General features: G+C 62.5%; 2 protein-coding genes across 3 annotated transcripts; one reads left to right on the top strand and one right to left on the bottom strand.

Moving 5' to 3' along the window:
* Nucleotides 1–1,406: 1,406 nt before the first annotated feature.
* Nucleotides 1,407–9,296, bottom strand: LOC142069484 (uncharacterized). The gene is made up of 2 exons (XM_075120758.1): nt 2,658–9,296; nt 1,407–1,612 (listed from the first exon to the last, which is right to left on the bottom strand). The coding sequence occupies exon 1, from the start codon at nt 6,651–6,653 to the stop codon at nt 5,190–5,192; it is 1,464 nt and encodes a 487-aa protein (XP_074976859.1). The 5' UTR covers nt 6,654–9,296; the 3' UTR covers nt 1,407–1,612; nt 2,658–5,189.
* Nucleotides 9,297–12,941: 3,645 nt separating this feature from the next.
* On the top strand, nt 12,942–17,541 carry PROCA1 (protein interacting with cyclin A1). 2 transcript variants are annotated; one of them, XM_048824391.2, is made up of 4 exons: nt 12,942–13,241; nt 15,584–15,659; nt 16,548–16,682; nt 16,770–17,541. In XM_048824391.2, the coding sequence occupies exons 1-4, from the start codon at nt 12,977–12,979 to the stop codon at nt 17,461–17,463; spliced, it is 1,170 nt and encodes a 389-aa protein (XP_048680348.2). In that variant the 5' UTR covers nt 12,942–12,976; the 3' UTR covers nt 17,464–17,541. The 2 variants fall into 2 exon arrangements, with proteins under 2 accessions (XP_048680348.2, XP_048680347.2); XM_048824390.2 differs by having other exon boundaries at nt 15,584–15,716.

Genomic DNA, 17,541 nt, shown 5'->3' with positions numbered 1-17,541 from the left:
CTGGGCCCTGGCCTGGCCCTGCACCCCCAGCAGCAGCTGGGCGGGGGTGACCAGATACCTACACACGTGGGGAACCCTGCTGCTCCAGGGGGAAGTTTGTAATGTGAAAACAGGCTGAACATGGCTGAGAAGGTAAAACCCAGCTGGTACCAGGCTGTGCGTGCCAGGGCTCCATGACCCCAAGGGTGACTGAACAAACGTGTGCTCAGCCGCGTGCGGACATGCCCATCGCTTCACACTGCCCCACGGACGTGCTCGGCGGCACAGCGCCCAGCCTGGGCTCCTATCGGACAGCCAGCGGGGCTGGTGCTGGGGCCTGCCAAGTGCCAAGGGGGCTCCCACATGGCTCATGAGATGAGTGGTTGGCGATGATAGAGACGGAAGGAAGAGGGAGCTGAGGGCCCAAAAACTCATTGCACTGGTCACCGAACCTGCATTCATACCTATGTCCCCACAGATAAAGGCTAGTGCCCCCCCCCACGAGCCTCCCCTCTGGGTCTCGGCCCCACCTACCCCCCACGACCCTCCCCACTGAGTCTCATCCCCTCGTCCCCCACGACCCTCCCACTGCGTCTCAGCCCCACCTACCCCCCACGACCCTCCCCACTGAGTCTCATCCCCTCGTCCCCCACGACCCTCCCCACTGAGTCTCAGCCCCCCCCCCCGCCCCCCCCATGACCCTCCTCTCTGGGTCTCGGCCCCATCTGCCCCAGCCTCTCCCGGGGACGCGCTGGGGCCTGGGTGAAGGACAGAGCACGGCTGTGTTGTGCTGGGGAAAGGCCAAGGGGTTCCTGGCCGACTGGTGGCTGAGACCTTTGTCCGCGCTTTTGGCTCCCAGGTCCCTGCACATTCCACAAGGGCTTTGGTGGGGCTGGGAGAGGTGGTGATGCTGCAGTGCCAGGAGGAGCCTGGGACGGGAGCTGATTGGCAAGGGGGCCGAGCCGCCCTCAGACCAGCCAGGGTTCGGGTGGAGCTGGCTGCACTCCCATGGGCTGGCCCAGCGGGGCCGGGGAGGTCAGTGGCCAGGCCCTGGGGGTCAGGCTGGCTAGTTGCCAGAGTGCCCCACAGAGGCCAGTGCGAACACTGCAATGTCTGTCATGCGTCCATGGGGCTGGGGGCTGGGCCCTTGTCCTCCCAGCCCCCCACCTGTTTGCAGCCCCATGGCCTAGGGCAGTGTCGGGAAGGGCTGAGGTCAGAGATGCTCCCTAATCCTGCTGGTCCCGGAGCCCTGGAGCAGCAGGCTGGGGGTGGGCAGGGCTGGAGTCCCACAGGGATGGCTCTTCACTCCTGGGTAGGAAAAGCGTGTAGCCCCCCGCTTCCAACCAGCCTCCTCTCCCCTTCCCTTGCCATTACCCCACAATGCACAGCCCAGCCCACCTCGCAGAACTGGGCCGGAGAGAGGGAACTCAGAACATTGTCTTTTAATAGCTCCCCCTCTGAACCCGCCAGTCCCTCGGCACCCACCAGGCACATGTCGCTAGGAAGGTGGGCCAAGCACCAGGGCCTCGGCAGGGCCCCTGGCAAAGCTGGGATCCCCAGGAGCTGCGCTGGGGCCTGCGTCTGACTCACAGTCCTCATCAGGGCGCTCGACGATGGGCTCATGGGGTGGGACCTGGTGAGGGAAGAGTTAAAGGAATGTAACCACTAATGGAGCAGGGCACAAACAATGCCCAGAACATGGGGCAGGGAGCGCATGGCTTGGGCACCACCCCCATGCACTGCAGGACCCCCCCATACCGGGGGGCACATGGTGCGGGCACTGTCTCCATGCACTGCAGGACCCCCCCCCATACCGGGGGGCACATGGTGCGGGCACTGTCCCCATGCACTGCAGGACCCCCCCATACCGGGGGGCACATGGTGCGGGCACTGTCCCCATGCACTGCAGGACCCCCCCATACCGGGGGGCACATGGTGCGGGCACTGTCCCCATGCACTGCAGGACCCCCTCATACCGGGGGGCACATGGTGCGGGCACTGTCCCCATGCACTGCAGGACCCCCCATACCGGGGGGCACATGGTGCGGGCACTGTCCCCATGCACTGCAGGACCCCTCTCCCTCAGGCATGGGCGAACCCCCAGGGAACTCTGGGAAGAGTCCAGCACAAGTACACCCCACAGTGCACTGCAAAGCACCCCCCATGCTAAGAAGTATGAGCTGCAGTATCCGCAGCCTGGGCACACGTTGTCCCCCAGGGAGGAGTCCACAGGCAAGGACTTAGCAACGGCTTGGTGGCAGATTTCTCCCTCCCCAGGAGAGCAGAGGCCTGGTCCCCCTGCCTGTGCCTTGGATGGCATCACCCCTGTGCAGAGCAAGGGCCAAGCAGGTGTGAACGCCACCCCCATGGGCGTGGCAGAGAGTTCTGATTGGGTGGCACGTCCCTCTCCCCACCCCCCTGGCCCGCAAATGTTCTGTCCTAGGGTGCGGCCCAGTGAGGCTCCCCCTCCCTCCCGATAGGGTGGGGGGACTGCAGGGTTTCCCCTGGCTTGCAGAGCCTTGGGCGGGTGGGTCTCGCCAGCCCATGCCCCCAGTGACACCTGCCGTTTGCTGTCTCTGCTGCCTGCTGCCCTGCCCAGCCTGTGAGGGAAGCGGAGTCCCAAGGGCCAGGTTCCCCACAGCCGCATCTCAGGGAGAGCAAGCCCCTTGGGGACTTACCAGCGAGGATCTCCTCCTCGGCCGGGAGGGACAGTCCCTGATCAGCCGCAGCTCCTGCTCCCGACTGTGCAGCTGGAAGCAGCTTGAACATCTTGGCTTCTGGCTCACGGGGCTCCCCATAAGCCCCGCAGTCTTCAGTACCGTGTGCATGGATTGTGCCTGGAGAGCCAATGCCAGGGGAATCGGTTCCCAGCTGCCCAGATCCTCGTCCAGCCAGCAACCCCCAAGAGTGCACGTCCCTGGATCCGGGCTGCGAGGCAAGCGCTGGGGCCGAGTGCTCCAGAGGGGGACTGGCCCTGGCCCTGGCCCATGTGCCCTGGAATGAGCCAGGGCCGAGGTTCCATTCCACCAGGTCACAGAGCCGCTGAGAATGGCCAGAGAGCGCCATGGAAATGCACAAGCCACCGGCGTGCTTGGGGCAGGGGCTGGGTGGGCGGCTGCAGGGCGCATCGCCTGTTGCTGGGCTTTTTAAGAAACAAAGCTTTAGTTCAGATTACATATTTCCCCCCAACAAACCCTGTGAGCGAGGGATGTAGGCATGAGATCAAATAAATCTAAGTTCACAGTATTTACCCCTGACATTAATTGGTAAAAAACGTTACTATCAAAGAAGACTTGCCAGGCAGGCTCACAACAAGATACCAGGGAAGTTACTGGTTTTACTCTTTTCAAATCAAGCTTGTTTGGAGTTTCTCAGGCGGACACTACTGCCCCGAGGGAGGTCAGGCCCTGGCCAGGCTCCCGCAGCCCCTTGGCTCAGGTATTACACCCCCCCATACACACGCTCAGCCCCTCCCCTAGCTCAGGCATGGGGCTCCTCTCCCAGACCCTGCCTCTGGCTCCGGAGCCGTGGGGGCCTGACGGAGTGGTGTGCTGTTCTCCCTGCCGGGGGTGGCGCTGCTGGGTCTCCAGGGGGCTGCCCTGCATCTGGAAGGTGCAGCATACACCTTGCTCCAGGGCCAGCTGGTGCCCCCACATTTGGTGGGAAGGGACAGACAGACAGACAGGAGTGGAAGCCTGGCTGGGGGCCGGGGGGTGGAAAGGGATTGACAGACACGAGTGGAAAGCTGGCTGGAGGGGGTGGGTAAGGACAGACAGACCAGTGAAAAGCTGGCTGGAGTGGGTGGGAAGGGACAGACAGACAGACAGACCAGTGGAAGGCTGGCTGGAGGGGGTGGGACAAGACGGACGGACGGACAGACAGACCTTGCATCTTTCCACAGGTATCCTGGGCACTTTACATTCTGTGGCCCAGCTCTGGCAGCCTCGGCCTTGGCCCTGGCCCAGCGACACAAAGCTCCGCTCTGAGCCGGGTTGTGACTGTGAATTGTCAGTGGGCTCCTTGACAGGGGGTGTGTGAAGCCAGCGAAGAAGGGTAACGAGCCCTGGCAACCGTTCCCAGGAGCTGTCAGCCAAGTCTGGCACCCTGGATGCTGAGCAGGGCCTGGACCCACCTCGAGCCAGGCCCAGGGGGCCCTGCACAGGCCAGCTCCCGTCACAGTGCAGAGGGAGTGGGCCCGAGGGCCGCTGGCTTGTTGGCCATGGAGGCAACCCAGCCGCCCCCCAACCTGCTGTCTCCCAACAGCAGGAGCTGGCATAGGAGCGCTGGCTCTGGGGCAGCTCACAGACACCCACATCCCCAGGGGAGTGGGCTTGGGGCTCAGTCAGGCTCTGAGCTGTGACAGCTGGCCCTGATCCCGCTTCGGGAGTGTCCACAGCGTGTCAAGTGCAGCCCCACCCTAAAGAGTGGGGAGGTGGGCCCCACTTGTCACGGAGTCCCCGGGCGATGCTCTGGAACTGCTCCCTACGAAGCCAGGCAGGACTCTGGGGAAGTCTCCTTTCTGTGAGCAGACTGTCTGCAGGACACACAGCTCACACAGCTTCCACCTTCCTGGGTCTGACCTCGGAGCATTCAGCGTCCTCTGCCCCTCCCTGCGCTTCCCCCAGCAAGTCCGCCCAGGCGGGGTCCTGGGGAAGCCAGAGGGTCCTGCACCCCAACTCCGCAGTCAGACGGGACTCTCAGCCAGGCAGTAAAACAGAAGGTTTATTAGACGACAGAAACATGGTCTAACACAGAGCTTGTAGGTGTAGAGAACAGGACCCCTCAGCTGAGTCCATTTTGGGGGGCAGTCAGCCAGACAACCCTGTCTGCACTTCACTCCATGTCCCCAGCCAGCCCCAAACTGACTCTCGCCAGCCCCTCCTCCTCTGGGCTTTGTCCCTTTCCGGGGCCAGGAGGGCACCTGATTCCTTTGTTCTCCAACCCTTTAGCTCTCACCTTGCAGGGGGGAAGGGCCAGGCTATCAGTTGCCAGGAAACAGGGTGTCGGGGCCATTCTCTGTGTCCAGACCCCTGCACACACCTGCCCTCTAGGGCTCTGCAAGGATCATACACCCTTACCCCACCACCTAGATACTTAAGAACTGCATAGAGGAAACTGAGACACCCCCACAATATTCAGAGGAAACATTAAGAACAGTCCCGCTTCATCACATCTCTCCCCCCTTCGAGACTGAACTGAGAGGGGTCACTTTAGCCGGTGACCTGAGGAACTTCGAAGCCACCAATGTTCCCATGGATGCCCCAGCATCTCTCCCATTCCTCGGTGGGAGTTACACCAGGCCCTTCCAGTTTCACACCCTCCCTTAGGTCGGGGGTGGTCGATAGCACTCGCAGGCCGCATGTGGGAAGGTTTATGCGGCTGTGCCCTTTTGCCACTCCAAAACTCCTGGGGGTCAAACTGGGATCGGGTCTTCTCCCTGTGCTCCAGTCTGGAGGCCTGCAATTCAGGCTCTCTTGGTTAAGAGCCCCTGTCTTGACCTGGGCCACACACTGTTCGCTTACAGAATCAGCATGGAGACATCCCTTTCTCAACAACTTTGTCTCCCCAACTAGCTGGCCAAACACAGCCACTTGGTTATAGGACTGTTTAACTTTCTTAACAGCTTTCACTCCATCTGAGACCTTCTCAAAGCTATCCACACTGGATCCTTCAACAGGAAAGTCAGTGGATCCATTCACAACAGAAAATTTCTGGCTGTTAGGAACTGAAACTTTCTGGATTAAATCACTTTCACACCCTTCAGTTGCAGTAAACTGCTTGCAAAGACGACCATGAGGATTCCTTTCTCCAGGGGCTTTTATATGCAACAATTCACTCCTCACAGAAATTCTGCTCTTACCCTCTTTAACGAGGGCTTGCTCTAGAGGAACACTTTCCTGAGCAACAACAGACTCTTTCTGGGTCTCCCTTACATCCAGAATTACCTCTGGCCCATCCGGCAGATTCCTACACCATCCCCTTTCAGGCAAACTTACAGACTCTCTAGATAAAAGGTCAGAAGCATTCTCCTTCCCTTTGCCACACACAAGTTCAGGAATCTTTTCCTTCTTGCTACAGGTTTCCACACCCTCAGTAGGTAACACAATCACATCACCTTCATGCTCTCCTTTTGCCCTGGCTAGGATCTCACCCTGATTAGACAGAGTTGCTACACCCTTTTCCAACAACACACTAGCAACAGGCAAAATACAAGCACCAGAATTGTCTGGTCTCTGGGATTTTACATAGACACTAACTGGATGTGACCTAGTTACAGGGCCATTCTCCTGAGCAGACACAAACTTAGGACCATTCCCGTCCTGGGCTTTAGCTGAATCGAGAACAAACTCTGAGACACCTGCACGACCCTCAACCATCACAGGCTGAAAGGGCCCTTCTGTCTGCTCCACAGATGAAGAAGAGCCGGACACACTTTCTCCTTTCCCAGACACACAGCTTGGGATCTCATTCCCCTGGTCCCAGCACACAAGGCTGGTCACAGACAACTGCTTGGAGATCAGGGTGGCTCCCTCCATAGGCAAGTCAATACCCCTGACAGACACAGGCACGTTTCCTTCCCTGTCCCAATTCTCCACCCAGCTAACAGGTAAGGTCCAGGGACACTCATCTTCCACTCTCCTCGCCTTCCCACCCTGCTGACTAGACACAGCCATCAGCTCACAAGGCTGCCTAGGCTCATCCAGACTTTCCTTACCAAGCACCTTGCCACTCCCCACAGATCCCCTGCCCTGCCTGTGTCTCCCCCCACCCAGCTGGGGTCTCAGCTCCCACTGTGCTCAGCGCTGCCCTTGCTGTCCCAGTGGGGGTAGGCAGCGAGCTCGCTGCTTTCCTCACTGCATCAGAGCCAGCCTGAGCCCCCTCTCCGGTGTGCAAGGGGGGCGGGGAGCATCTCTCTGTCCCACCCAGCCCCAGGGGTCTGGTTACAGGCAGGCAGGTAGCCTGAGCCTAGCGGCTCCTCCCTGCTGCCAGCCAGGTCATCTGCATTTTCACTGACCATTTCCCTCTCCACCGATTGGTTCCCTGGATTCAAATTCAAACCCTCGGCAGTTACCGGAGCAGGGCCTGGGTCCTGTCCCAAAGAGACACAGTCACCCCACAACAGGGTCTCACAGCTGGTGTCCTGGAGAACCCCAACAACCAGCCAGCCCCACCCCTCCTGGGTCTGCACAGGGATCTGGGCCATAGGCAGGGCGAGGGGATTCGTCCATGGGACCTTCACCCAGCTCACACAGCCCCTCAGCCTCTGAGGCTGCACCACCCAGGGCCTGACAACAGTTTTCTCTCTCCCAGGATCTCGCCACCCCAGGAATGTCTCCCCATTGACCATCACCTTCTGCTCCCACTGGAGGTCCGAGGGGCCTGGCCCCAGGAAACTCCACACAGACATATAAGTTGGGGTCAGGAGTGGGAGCCTGTCCACCTCCCCACCCATCTGGCTGACGGAGTCTATGGCCTTGGGACCCAGCAAGGGAGCTAGACACCGGGGCTTTTCCGCAGGGTCCCCCTGGTTCAAATCGCCAGCCTGCTCAAAGGCAGTGAGGTGGGCATCCACATCCCCCTCACCCTCTTAACCAGGGGCAGCAATTTAGTCTCGAGGTTCCCTGCAGAACTGGCCCCCCGGGGTCTATCCCCACTCACCCCTGGGGGGTCCCCTAGGCCTCTCCGCTCCCCCACCGCCAGTTCATGCTGCTGCTGCTTCTGCAGCTCTTTCTTGGACTCTCCCTGTCTCTCACAGTCCTCTTGCTCTCTCGGACTCAGCTCCAATCCCATCCATCTCCAATCTCCCGATGGGGAACCCGATCCTGACGATCCTCATCTGGTCAGGGACAGGAGTCTTGGGGGGTGCCTGGCTACTACTCAAGATGCTCCCAGATCCTGCTATAGCCTCATTTGGGGTCAGGAATCTGCTCCTTAGAGCGGTCATCCTCCTCCAGCTGCACGATGAACTCTGCTTTGGTGAACTTTCCAATGTGTAACCCTCTCTTTCTGCACAGGGTTCCGATGTCTTTCTTAAGGAGACAGTGACAGGCCATCACTCCGCTCTTCCCAAGTTGTTGTGGACTCACAGGCCTGTGTGCTCTCAGCTCCCCACGGTTTCCAGGGAGAACCCCTAGTGTGCCAGCCCTTCTCGAGGTCACCACCTCTTTGCCAGGGTCGAGCTGCAGACTCCTCCGCCCCTGGGACAGCTCGCTACAATCCCCAGGGGAACCCTGTTACTGCAAAAGTCCTTCTCTCTGGTCACACACTCCCAGGGGTTAACCGCCCCTGAAACCGTCTCTCTCTGAATCTTCAGCACGCCTGGTCCCCGTCAATCCCCCTTCGTTTTACTGCTCCCCAGTCACTTACTGCAGGAAGCGCCATCCACGGGGTGCAGTACATCCCACCGCTCCCACCAGTTGTCACGGAGTTCCCAGACGATGCTCTGGAACTGCTCCCTACTAAGCCAGGCAGGACTCTGGGGAAGTCTCCTTTCGGTGAGCAGACTGTCTGCAGGACACACAGCTCACACAGCTTCCACCTTCCTGGGTCTGATCTCAGAGCATTCAGCATCCTCTCTGCCCCTCCTTGCGCTTCCCACAGCCAGTCTGCAAGGCGGGGTCCTGGGGAAGCAGAGGGTCCTGCCCCCCAACTCCGCAGTCAGACGTGACTCTCAGCCAGCCACTAAAACAGAAGGTTTATTAGATTGTTGCCGGCACCCAGTGCCGAGAGGCTGAACAACAGCTTGAGTGGTTCGTTACTCGGTGTGCTACACCCAATAATCACAACGGGGTGGAGAAGCAGAAAAGTTTATTTGAAGCTTCAAATAGGTACAGGGAGATTTGAATCTCAGATCCTGTACACAGAGCAGGAAGTTACACAGGCTTTTATACATCCTTTTTCCCAGCATACTTATCCAATAGCAAGCTGCCCCAAGTATCCATATAGCTAGCCAATCCAGTTCCCAGCTAGTTCCCTGGTTCTCTGTATCATTTATTAAACTATACATAAAGCTGCTTTATTCAGCATTGTTCTTCCATATCTGCCCTGTGTGGCCTTGCTTAGTTTCAGGCAGTCTGACTCTGCAACATATTGTTGCAGATTCTCAGCATAACTGCTGTGTGTGCCTCCAGGCCGGGGGGGGACAAGGACACTTGGGCCTAGTACGCAGAGCTGCTGCGAGTGCCTCCAGGCGAGAGGGGGGGCCAAGGACACCTGGGCCTAGTGTGAGGGGGCTTCATCGACACTCGTGGTCTTCCATCCCCTCGAGTTACCTAGTGGCCATGCCCCAGTGTCCCCAACAAGATGACAGGAACATGGTCTAAAACAGAGCTTGCAGGTGCAGAGAACAGGACCCCTCCGCTGGGTCCATTTTGGAGGACAGTGAGCCAGACAACCACGTCTGTACTTCACTCCATGTCCATGTCTCCAGTCAGCCCCAAACTGAAACAATCTCCAGCCCCTCCTCCTCTCGGCTTTGTCCCTTTCCGGGGCCAGGAGGTCACCTGATTCCTTTGTTCTCCAACCCTTTAGCTCTCACCTTGCAGGGGGGAAGGGCCCAGGCTATCGGTGGCCAGGAAACAGGGTGTCGGCCATTCTCTGTGTCCAGACCCCTGGACATACCTGCCCTCTAGGGCTCTGCAAGGATCATACACCCTTACCCCACCACCTAGATACTTAAGAACTGTATAGGGGAAACTAAGGCACCCCTCACACTATTCAGAGGAAACATTAAGAACAGTCCCACTTCGTCACACCACTACCTGGGCCATGGGTTACAGAGAGCAGCCCTGAATCTGGCACCATTTCCCCTTTAAATTCCCTGCAGTCCCATGGTCCCCTATTGCCTGCCATGTGGTGCCACCAATCTCACCTCCTTGGCTGCCAGGGTCAGGCTGTGCCCAGGCTTCACAGCCAGAGGAAAGACACGAGACAGAGGCAGTGCCAGGGCTGCAATCCCTCCCCATCCTCCAGGCCGGTGTGAAGGAGCTGCCCAGAGGTTACATACACTGCCTGGCAGGCAGGGTTCATAAATGGGGCACATGGGGGGCAGTGTCAGGCTGCAATTCATGGCCAGAGATTTTAGAGGGGAACCCCCCAGCTCACCTGCCCCTTCCCCAGTACCATCCAGAGGCCAGGGGGCTGTCGGCTTGCTCGCTGCAGGGTGGCAGCAGGAACTTGCTGAAAGCCCAAGGCCTGACACTCCTGGGACAAAGCCAGAACCGAATTCCTCCCGAGTACGCTAGGCCCCAGTGTGCTGCTCGTGCACAAGCCGGGCTGCTCAGCGCAAGGCCAAGCGCTGCATGCCGGAGCCTGTGGCCTCTGCCAGCTGCATCATGGGAATGGGAGGTAGCCCTGAGCCACGCCATCAACCCCTGGGTACCTTTGGGGTCCCCGGAGGCTGCCAGGCCAGAAAACTCCTGCAGCCCATAGCCGGGCAGGGTGGGTGCAGCTCCTGGCCTGTGTGAGAACAGGGTGTGTTGCCTTGGGAGGTTCAGGTGGCAGCCCAGCCAGCGGGAGCCCACGGCACAGGGGCTGCCAGCCCCATGTTAAAGGCCCCAGCAGATCGTGTGGCTTTTCCATAATCCAGCCCCGGTCTCTAGGCTCCTTAATGCAACTTTTATTAATATGCTCAAAGAAAGAGGTGTTCTTGGCATGAATTCCCGTGGCCCGTGGTGTGAGAGCGGGTGACTCCCCCTGCACTGGCCTGGCTGCTGCATCACAAAGGGCCCTGTTCCGGGCACAGGAACATGAAAGAGCCGATGGCGTGTTCAGGGGGAGGCAAAATCTGAAAGGAGCCTGAGTCCTATGGGCCCTGCAACATCACCCCATTGCAGGCTGCCAGGCAACCAGGCTCAGCCCGCCCCTTGGAAGCCGTGAATTCAGGAGAGGGGGCTTGGGGGTAACTCTCGGTCAGAGGCCTGGGAAGGGAAGAAGGCAGATTAAGCGCTAACCCTTTCTTTGCCAGGCTGAGGCCTGGGAATACAGCTGAACAGAGCCTGGCCTGGGAGGGTCTGAGCCGCCCGCTGACGGGGTGCTTGGCACCTCACGCGACTGGGTTTCTTGCTTGAGCCAAACCCACGCGGAGGGTATTGGGGCAGGTTGGCTGAGACCAGGAAGAGCCGGTCTTGGTCCCAGAGGCCATGGAGCCATTCCCGGCTGCGCACAGAGAGCAGGGCCAGCTGCCCCCAAGGCTGAGGACGGGAGAGATTCACCCACCCATGTGGAATCCTGGTCCCAGCCAAGTGGCTGGGCTCAGCACAGGCTGGTCTACAGTCTCACAGCTGGAGGGGGCCTCTGGAAACCCCTGTGTTCCCCAGGGCTCCCATCAAAGGCCAGCAATGGGATGCACACAGCTCCCAGAAGACGCTCTTCAGGCATCAGCCAGGCAGGGTCTGCTCCCTCTCCCCTCACCCAGCAGCCCTCGTAGCCCCTTGCAGAGCCCCCAGAGCCCCCCGAGGGGCAGGACGAGCTCATTGTTCCAGTGGCACAACCCGAGCTCCTGCGAGAACAGACCCGTCAGCACCAGGGCAGAGCCCAGCAGTGTGGTGCGGTGCCAGGCTGCCACAGAGCAGTGGCTTGGGGGTCTGAGCCCCAGGGCTGACAGCCCCTTTCACCCCCTGGCACGGTTGTCCCAACCCTTCAGACCCATCAGATACATCCAGCATCGTGCCGGTTCCTCTGTGAGCCTTGCTTTGCTGGTACCGAGAACTCAAGGGGCTTTTCCTGATGCCCTTGGCCAAACCTCTCCCTCCCCACACACATTGTGCTGGGTGGTGGCTCCCACCTTCACCCCAGAGGTGGCTGCATCCTTGGTGCCGGAGGGACGGCGGCTCAGCTGAGAGCAATGTGAGAGTTGAATGAGTTCAGCTAGCTGGGGATGGGGGGCTGCAGATGCTCACAGAGGCGTCATGGCTGTCGTTACAGATTCGGGCTCCAGAGGGAGGCCCAGCTTGCCCTGCCTGACAGCCCTGGGTCTGGGCGAGGGCTGCCACCTCTGGGGCACCAAACACCAGGGCATGTGGCATGATCCCAGGGCCCGGGCACCTTTCAGCTAGCTCAGAAAAGGGACATTCCTAGGGAAACCTGACCAAGCTGCAGCCCTGGACTGGGTTTGTCTCCTCCCCACCCCCCCAGCATGCTCTGGGCCTGCACTGGGAGCAGGTGTCTTTCCACCCCCACCCCAAGTGAAGACAGGCCCCATCTGCCCTCCTTGTGGGGTTAAAGCCCAGCATCCCACCCGGTCTTTGGGAACACCTAGTGCAAATAAATGCCCCCCCCCGCATCCCCTCTCCGCCCATGGCTGCCTCATGCCTCAGAAGGGTCCCTGGACTCCCCTCCCCACCCTGCCATCTGGGGTGAGATCAACTGGGGACTCCCTAGACAGAGGAGAGAGGGGGAACAAAGGGGGGGGGGAAGGGGAGGAGAGAGAGATGGGGAATGGGCGTGGGGAGAGGAGATGGGGGAGGGGATGTGAGCAGGGTAGAAGGGTTGGGGAGGGGGCAGGGGGCTCGTGGGGCAGTATATGGGGAGGGGGAAGGGCAGAGAGGGAGTTGCAGTGGGGAGGGGGTCTGGGGGTAGATGAGGAGGGTGAGGGAGTAGCGGGGGGACAGAGGGAAGGGGCGGTCGGGGGGGAAGAGGGGGCAGGAGGGGGGCGGGGGGGAGGGAAGGGGCAGGGAAGGGGCGGTCGCGGGGCAGGAGGGCGGCGAAGGGGCAGGGAAGGGGCGGTCGGGGGGGAAGAGGCGGCAGGAGGGGGGTGGGGGGGAGGGAAGGGGCAGGGAAGGGGCGGTCGCGGGGCAGGAGGGCGGCGAAGGGGCAGGGAAGGGGCGGTCGGGGGAGAAGAGAGGGCAGGAGGGGGGCAGGGGGCAGGGAAGGGGCAGGGAAGGGGCGGTCGCGGGGCAGGAGGGCGGCGAAGGGGCAGGGAAGGGGCGGTCCCGGGGGGTTGATAAGGCGGCGGAGAGGCGCTGTCTGGCCCCGCGGTGCTGAAGGCGGCCGGGCCATGCGGGCCGTGGCGCTGCGGCTCCTGTGTCTGCTGGCGGCGGCTCGGGGGGCCGAGAGCCCCGGGCAGCCCGGCCCCGCCTGCGCCCCCGCCGGCTCCCCGGGCTCGGGCGGGCGGCAGCCGCTGGGCGCCACGTGGGCGCCCGGCCGGGGGCGGCCGGAGCCGGCGGGAGGCGCCGCCCGCAGACGGGCCAAGCGGGGCTTCACTTACCCGGGCACCCTCTGGTGCGGGGCCGGCAGCAACGCCGACAGCTTCGAGCAGCTGGGTGAGGGCCGGGACCCCCCCCCCGCACTGCCCGGGGCCCTGGGGCCGGGACCCCCCCTCTCCCCGCACTGCCCGGGGCCCTGGAGCCGGGACCCCCCCCCGCACTGCCCGGGGCCCTGGGGCCGGGACCCCCGCACTGCCCGGGGCCCTGGAGCCGGGACCCCCGCCCCCCCGCACTGCCCGGGGCCCTGGGGCCGGGACCCCCGCCCCCCCTCACTGCCCGGGGCCCTGGAGCCGGGACCCCCCCCCCCTCACTGCCCGGGGCGCTGGAGCCGGCTCGGGACCCCCCCTGCACTGCCCGGGGCCCTGGAGCCGGGTCGGGACCCCCCCTGCACTGCCCTGGAGCCGGGTCGGGACCCCCCCTGCACTGCCCGGGGCGCTGGAGCCGGGACCCCCCCCGTGCACTGCCCGGGGCGCTGGAGCCGGGACCCCCCCTGCACTGCCCGGGGCGCTGGAGCCGGGACCCCCCCCCTGCACTGCCCGGGGAGCTGGGGCCGCGTCGGGCCCCCCCCCCCCACAGCAGATCTATGCGAGGAGCGGCAAACCGCAGCCCCCTACCCCGCCCAGTCCGAGTGTGGACGGGGGCGGGAGACGTGGGGCGGGGGGGTCGGAGTGCTCAGTGACTGATCACTCAACGCACCCCGCGGGGGGGGGGCAGGTGAAACCCTGTGTGTGAGTGTGAGGGGGCAAGTGGGGGCGTTTGCAGAGGTTGGTGTGTGTGTGGGGGGTGTTTGGGTGTGAGCGGGGGGGTCGTTGGGGTGTGTGTGGAGGAGGTGGTGGGGTGTGTATGGGGGGGGTGGGGTCATTGCGGTGTGCAGGGGGGGGTTATGAGTGTCTGTTGGGGGTTGTTGGATGGGTTGGGGGTGCACGTGGGGGTTGTTGGGGATGCATGCAGGAGGGGGTGGGGTCTTTGGGGGTGTCCATGGGAGGTGTGGGGGGTTGGGTGTGTGGGGGTTGTGTGGGGGGGTAGTTGGGGGTGTGCATGTGGGTTTTTGGGGTGGGGCCTTTGGGAGTGTGTGGGGAGGTTTTGGGGGTGTCCGTGGGAGGTGTGTGGGGTTTTGGGGGCATGTGGGAGGCAGATGGGGTTTTGGGGGTGTCTGTGGCAGGTGTGGGGGTTTTGGGGGCATGTGTGGGGAGCTTGGGGGGCATGTGGGAGGCGGACAGGGTTTTGGGGGTGTCCGTGGGAGGTGTGGGGGTTGGGGGCATGTCTGGGGGGTTTGAGGGGCATGTGGGAGGCAGATGGGGTTTTGGGGGTGTCCGTGGGAGGTGGGGGGGGTTGGGGGACATGTGGGAGGCGGACGGGGTTTTGGGGGTGTCCGTGGGAGGTGGGGGGGTTTGGAGGGCATGTGGGAGGCGGACGGGGTTTTGGGGGTGTCCGTGGGAGGTGGGGGGGTTTGGGGGGCATGTGGGAGGCGGACGGGGTTTTGGGGGTGTCCGTGGGAGGTGGGGGGGTTGGGGGGCATGTGAGAGGCGGACGGGGTTTTGGGGGTGTCCGTGGGAGGTGGGGGGGTTGGGGGACATGTGGGAGGTGGACGGGGTTTTGGGGGTGTCCGTGGGAGGTGGGGGGGTTGGGGGACATGTGGGAGGTGGATGGGGTTTTGGGGCATGTCTGGGGGGTTTGAGGGGCATGTGGGAGGCGGATGGGTTTTGGGGGTGTCCGTGGGAGGTGGGGGGGTTTGGAGGGCATGTGGGAGGCGGATGGGGTTTTGGGGGTGTCCGTGGGAGGTGGGGGGGTTGGGGGACATGTGGGAGGCGGATGGGGTTTTGGGGGTGTCCGTGGGAGGTGGGGGTTTGGGGGGCATGTGGGAGGTGGACGGGGTTTTGGGGGTGTCCGTGGGAGGTGGGGGGGTTTGGGGGGCACGTGGGAGGCGGACGGGGTTTTGGGGATGTCCGTGGGAGGTGGGGGGGTTGGGGGACATGTGGGAGGTGGACGGGGTTTTGGGGGTGTCGGGGGACATGTGGGAGGTGGACGGGGTTTTGGGGGTGTCCGTGGGAGGCGGATGGGTTTGGGGGGCATGTGGGAGGCAGACGGGGTTTTGGGGGTGGCGTGGGGTTGGGGCCGTGGGGGGCTTTGGGGGTGTGCACAGGCTGGGTGCAGGGTGGTTGAGGGGAGCGAGGAGGAGCGGGAGGGCAGGGCTGTCAGCGAGTCTGGAAGGCAGCCTTGGCAGACTAGCAGCAGCCGGGAGGCAGGGCCCCACATGTGCCGAGAGCCCCGGAGCCTGGTGCCTCAGGCCTGCCGGCCGCAGAGCTGGCAGCCCTCGGGCGTTCACGCTGGGGCCCGCTCCGGCGTGCTGCTCTTGTGCGGCGCGGGGGGCTGAGGTGTTCTCTCCCTCGTCCCCCCAGGAGAACACCGGGAGACCGACAAGTGCTGCCGGGAGCACGACCACTGTCAGCACGTCATCCACCCCTTCACGTACCAGTACGGCTACCGGAACCTCCGCTGGCATACCATCAGCCACTGCACCTGCGACCTGCGGTGCGGGGCCCGGCCCGCTGCCGGGGCTGCACGGGGGAGCCAGCCATGGCCGATGGCCATGGGATGCCGTCGGGCCGGGGGGGGGATACGCTGCCCCGGCTGTTGAACACAAAGTAGTGACAGCTTGGGCAGCGGCAGGGGGTTGGAATTTCCCGACTTCTCCCCCCTGCCGGGAGCAGAGCCGAGCGGGCGCTGGAGAACAGGCAGCTGCAGGGCAGGCTGAGGCTACTGGCTTTCTTTGTAACCTCGGCCAAGACCCAGCCTCTGGGTGGGTCCACACACGTGGGAGGGTTTTCTCCAGTCCACGTGGTTAAGCCATCTCTCCCAGAGGAGGTCACTCGGTCGATGGAAGAATTCACCCGCCCCCCTCACTGCGTCTGCCCCGGGGGTTTGGTCGACCTGATCACAGCACCCAGGGCACAGGCCTTAGCCTCTCCCCTCTGTGGCATAGGAACAGCTTACCCGCTGGCGGAAGGCCCCAGAGACGGGTAGGGTTAGTTAACTGGCACGGAGTACAATGCTGCCCACTGGCAGCAGCTACAGGCCCCGTCACCGGGCCCGTTGGCTGGTTCCTGTTTAGAAACCTGCATGCCACAGTTCTCCCAAACCAGTCCCGCTGCCCTGAGGCCTTGTGCTGGAGACACTGGACAGCTCTCCCCACGGCAGCGCTTGCTCCGAGAGACAGGCTGCTGCAGGGGGTGAGGAACAAGAGCCGGTGAAGTCCCGTGACAGCTCCTCCCCCGCTGCCCCGGCCAGCGCCCAGATCAGCCTGGCAGGAGAGGCCCCGTGCCCCTTTCTTACCCTGCCTGAGGCTCTGCGTTGCCCTTGCAGGTTGAAAGGCTGCCTGAGGCAGGTGAATGACACTGCCTCCCGCGTGGTGGGCCAGGCGTTCTTCAACGTGATCCAGGTGCCCTGCTTTGAGTTCACCTACAGAGAACAGTGCGTGGAGCCCTATTTGTACATCTGGTAAGTCCTGACCAGGGAGCCTGGGGTGCTCCCACGCCCCTCCCGCTGCACCCCCCTCACTCTGCTTCTCGTCCCACTTCTCTCAAGGTGCAAGAAGTACAACACCGTGGCCATTGCGGTCCCCCGGGCGCCGGTGCTCTATGAGTTTGGTGGGGAACTGATAGACCAAGTGGCAGCCGGCTCAGACAGGGCTCCCTCCAGCCCAGCGCCCCAGCCCAGCACTCCCCCACCTAGAGAGAGCACGGGCAGATGGGCCCCTCCTCCGACAAAGCATCCACCCCCAGGCCAGGTTGTCACACGGGCTATGGACAGCTCCCAGAAGTCTGCGCCCACTGGGCCCAAGCCAGAGAGCCCCACCAAGAACCAGCGGAAGGGGAAAGGGAAGAAGAGAGGGAGGAAAACCATGAAAGGAAAAGGGCTGAAAAAGAAGAAAGTCCATTCCAAAGTTGAGGTGCTGGGGCTCCCCACCCCCACTGCAGATGCTGCCTCCCTCCTCCCTAAGCATCTGGGGCTGGGGGAGCTGGGAAACAAGCTGCTGGACTCTGGGGGGAAGGAGGATGCATTCAACGCCATCCTGAACGATGCCCCCATCCGGGAGGAGACCCTGACTCCACACGGGACAGTGCAGGCTGAAAACAGTGACTGGGGGCAGTGGAAAGCAAGGCCTTTACCTACTCTCCAGCCCACGTTCCCAGCTGCCAGCAGGAGGAAGAGGAGGCGGGAAAGAAATGGAAGGAAGTGCCTGAGAAAGAAAGCGGAGTCTCTGCCCAGGCCTGTCTGAGACTCACTGCAGCCAAGGCTGCCCTTCCCCTCGTCCCCAAGAGAGCAGCTTGCCAGTGTAATAAATTAGCTCAATGCA

The sequence above is a fragment of the Caretta caretta genome, chromosome 17 (assembly GCF_965140235.1).
Source record: "Caretta caretta isolate rCarCar2 chromosome 17, rCarCar1.hap1, whole genome shotgun sequence".
Classification (NCBI taxonomy): Eukaryota; Metazoa; Chordata; order Testudines; family Cheloniidae; genus Caretta; species Caretta caretta.
The sequence above is the reverse complement of the archived record's forward strand: the minus strand, read 5'-3'. Positions and strand labels throughout refer to the sequence as shown.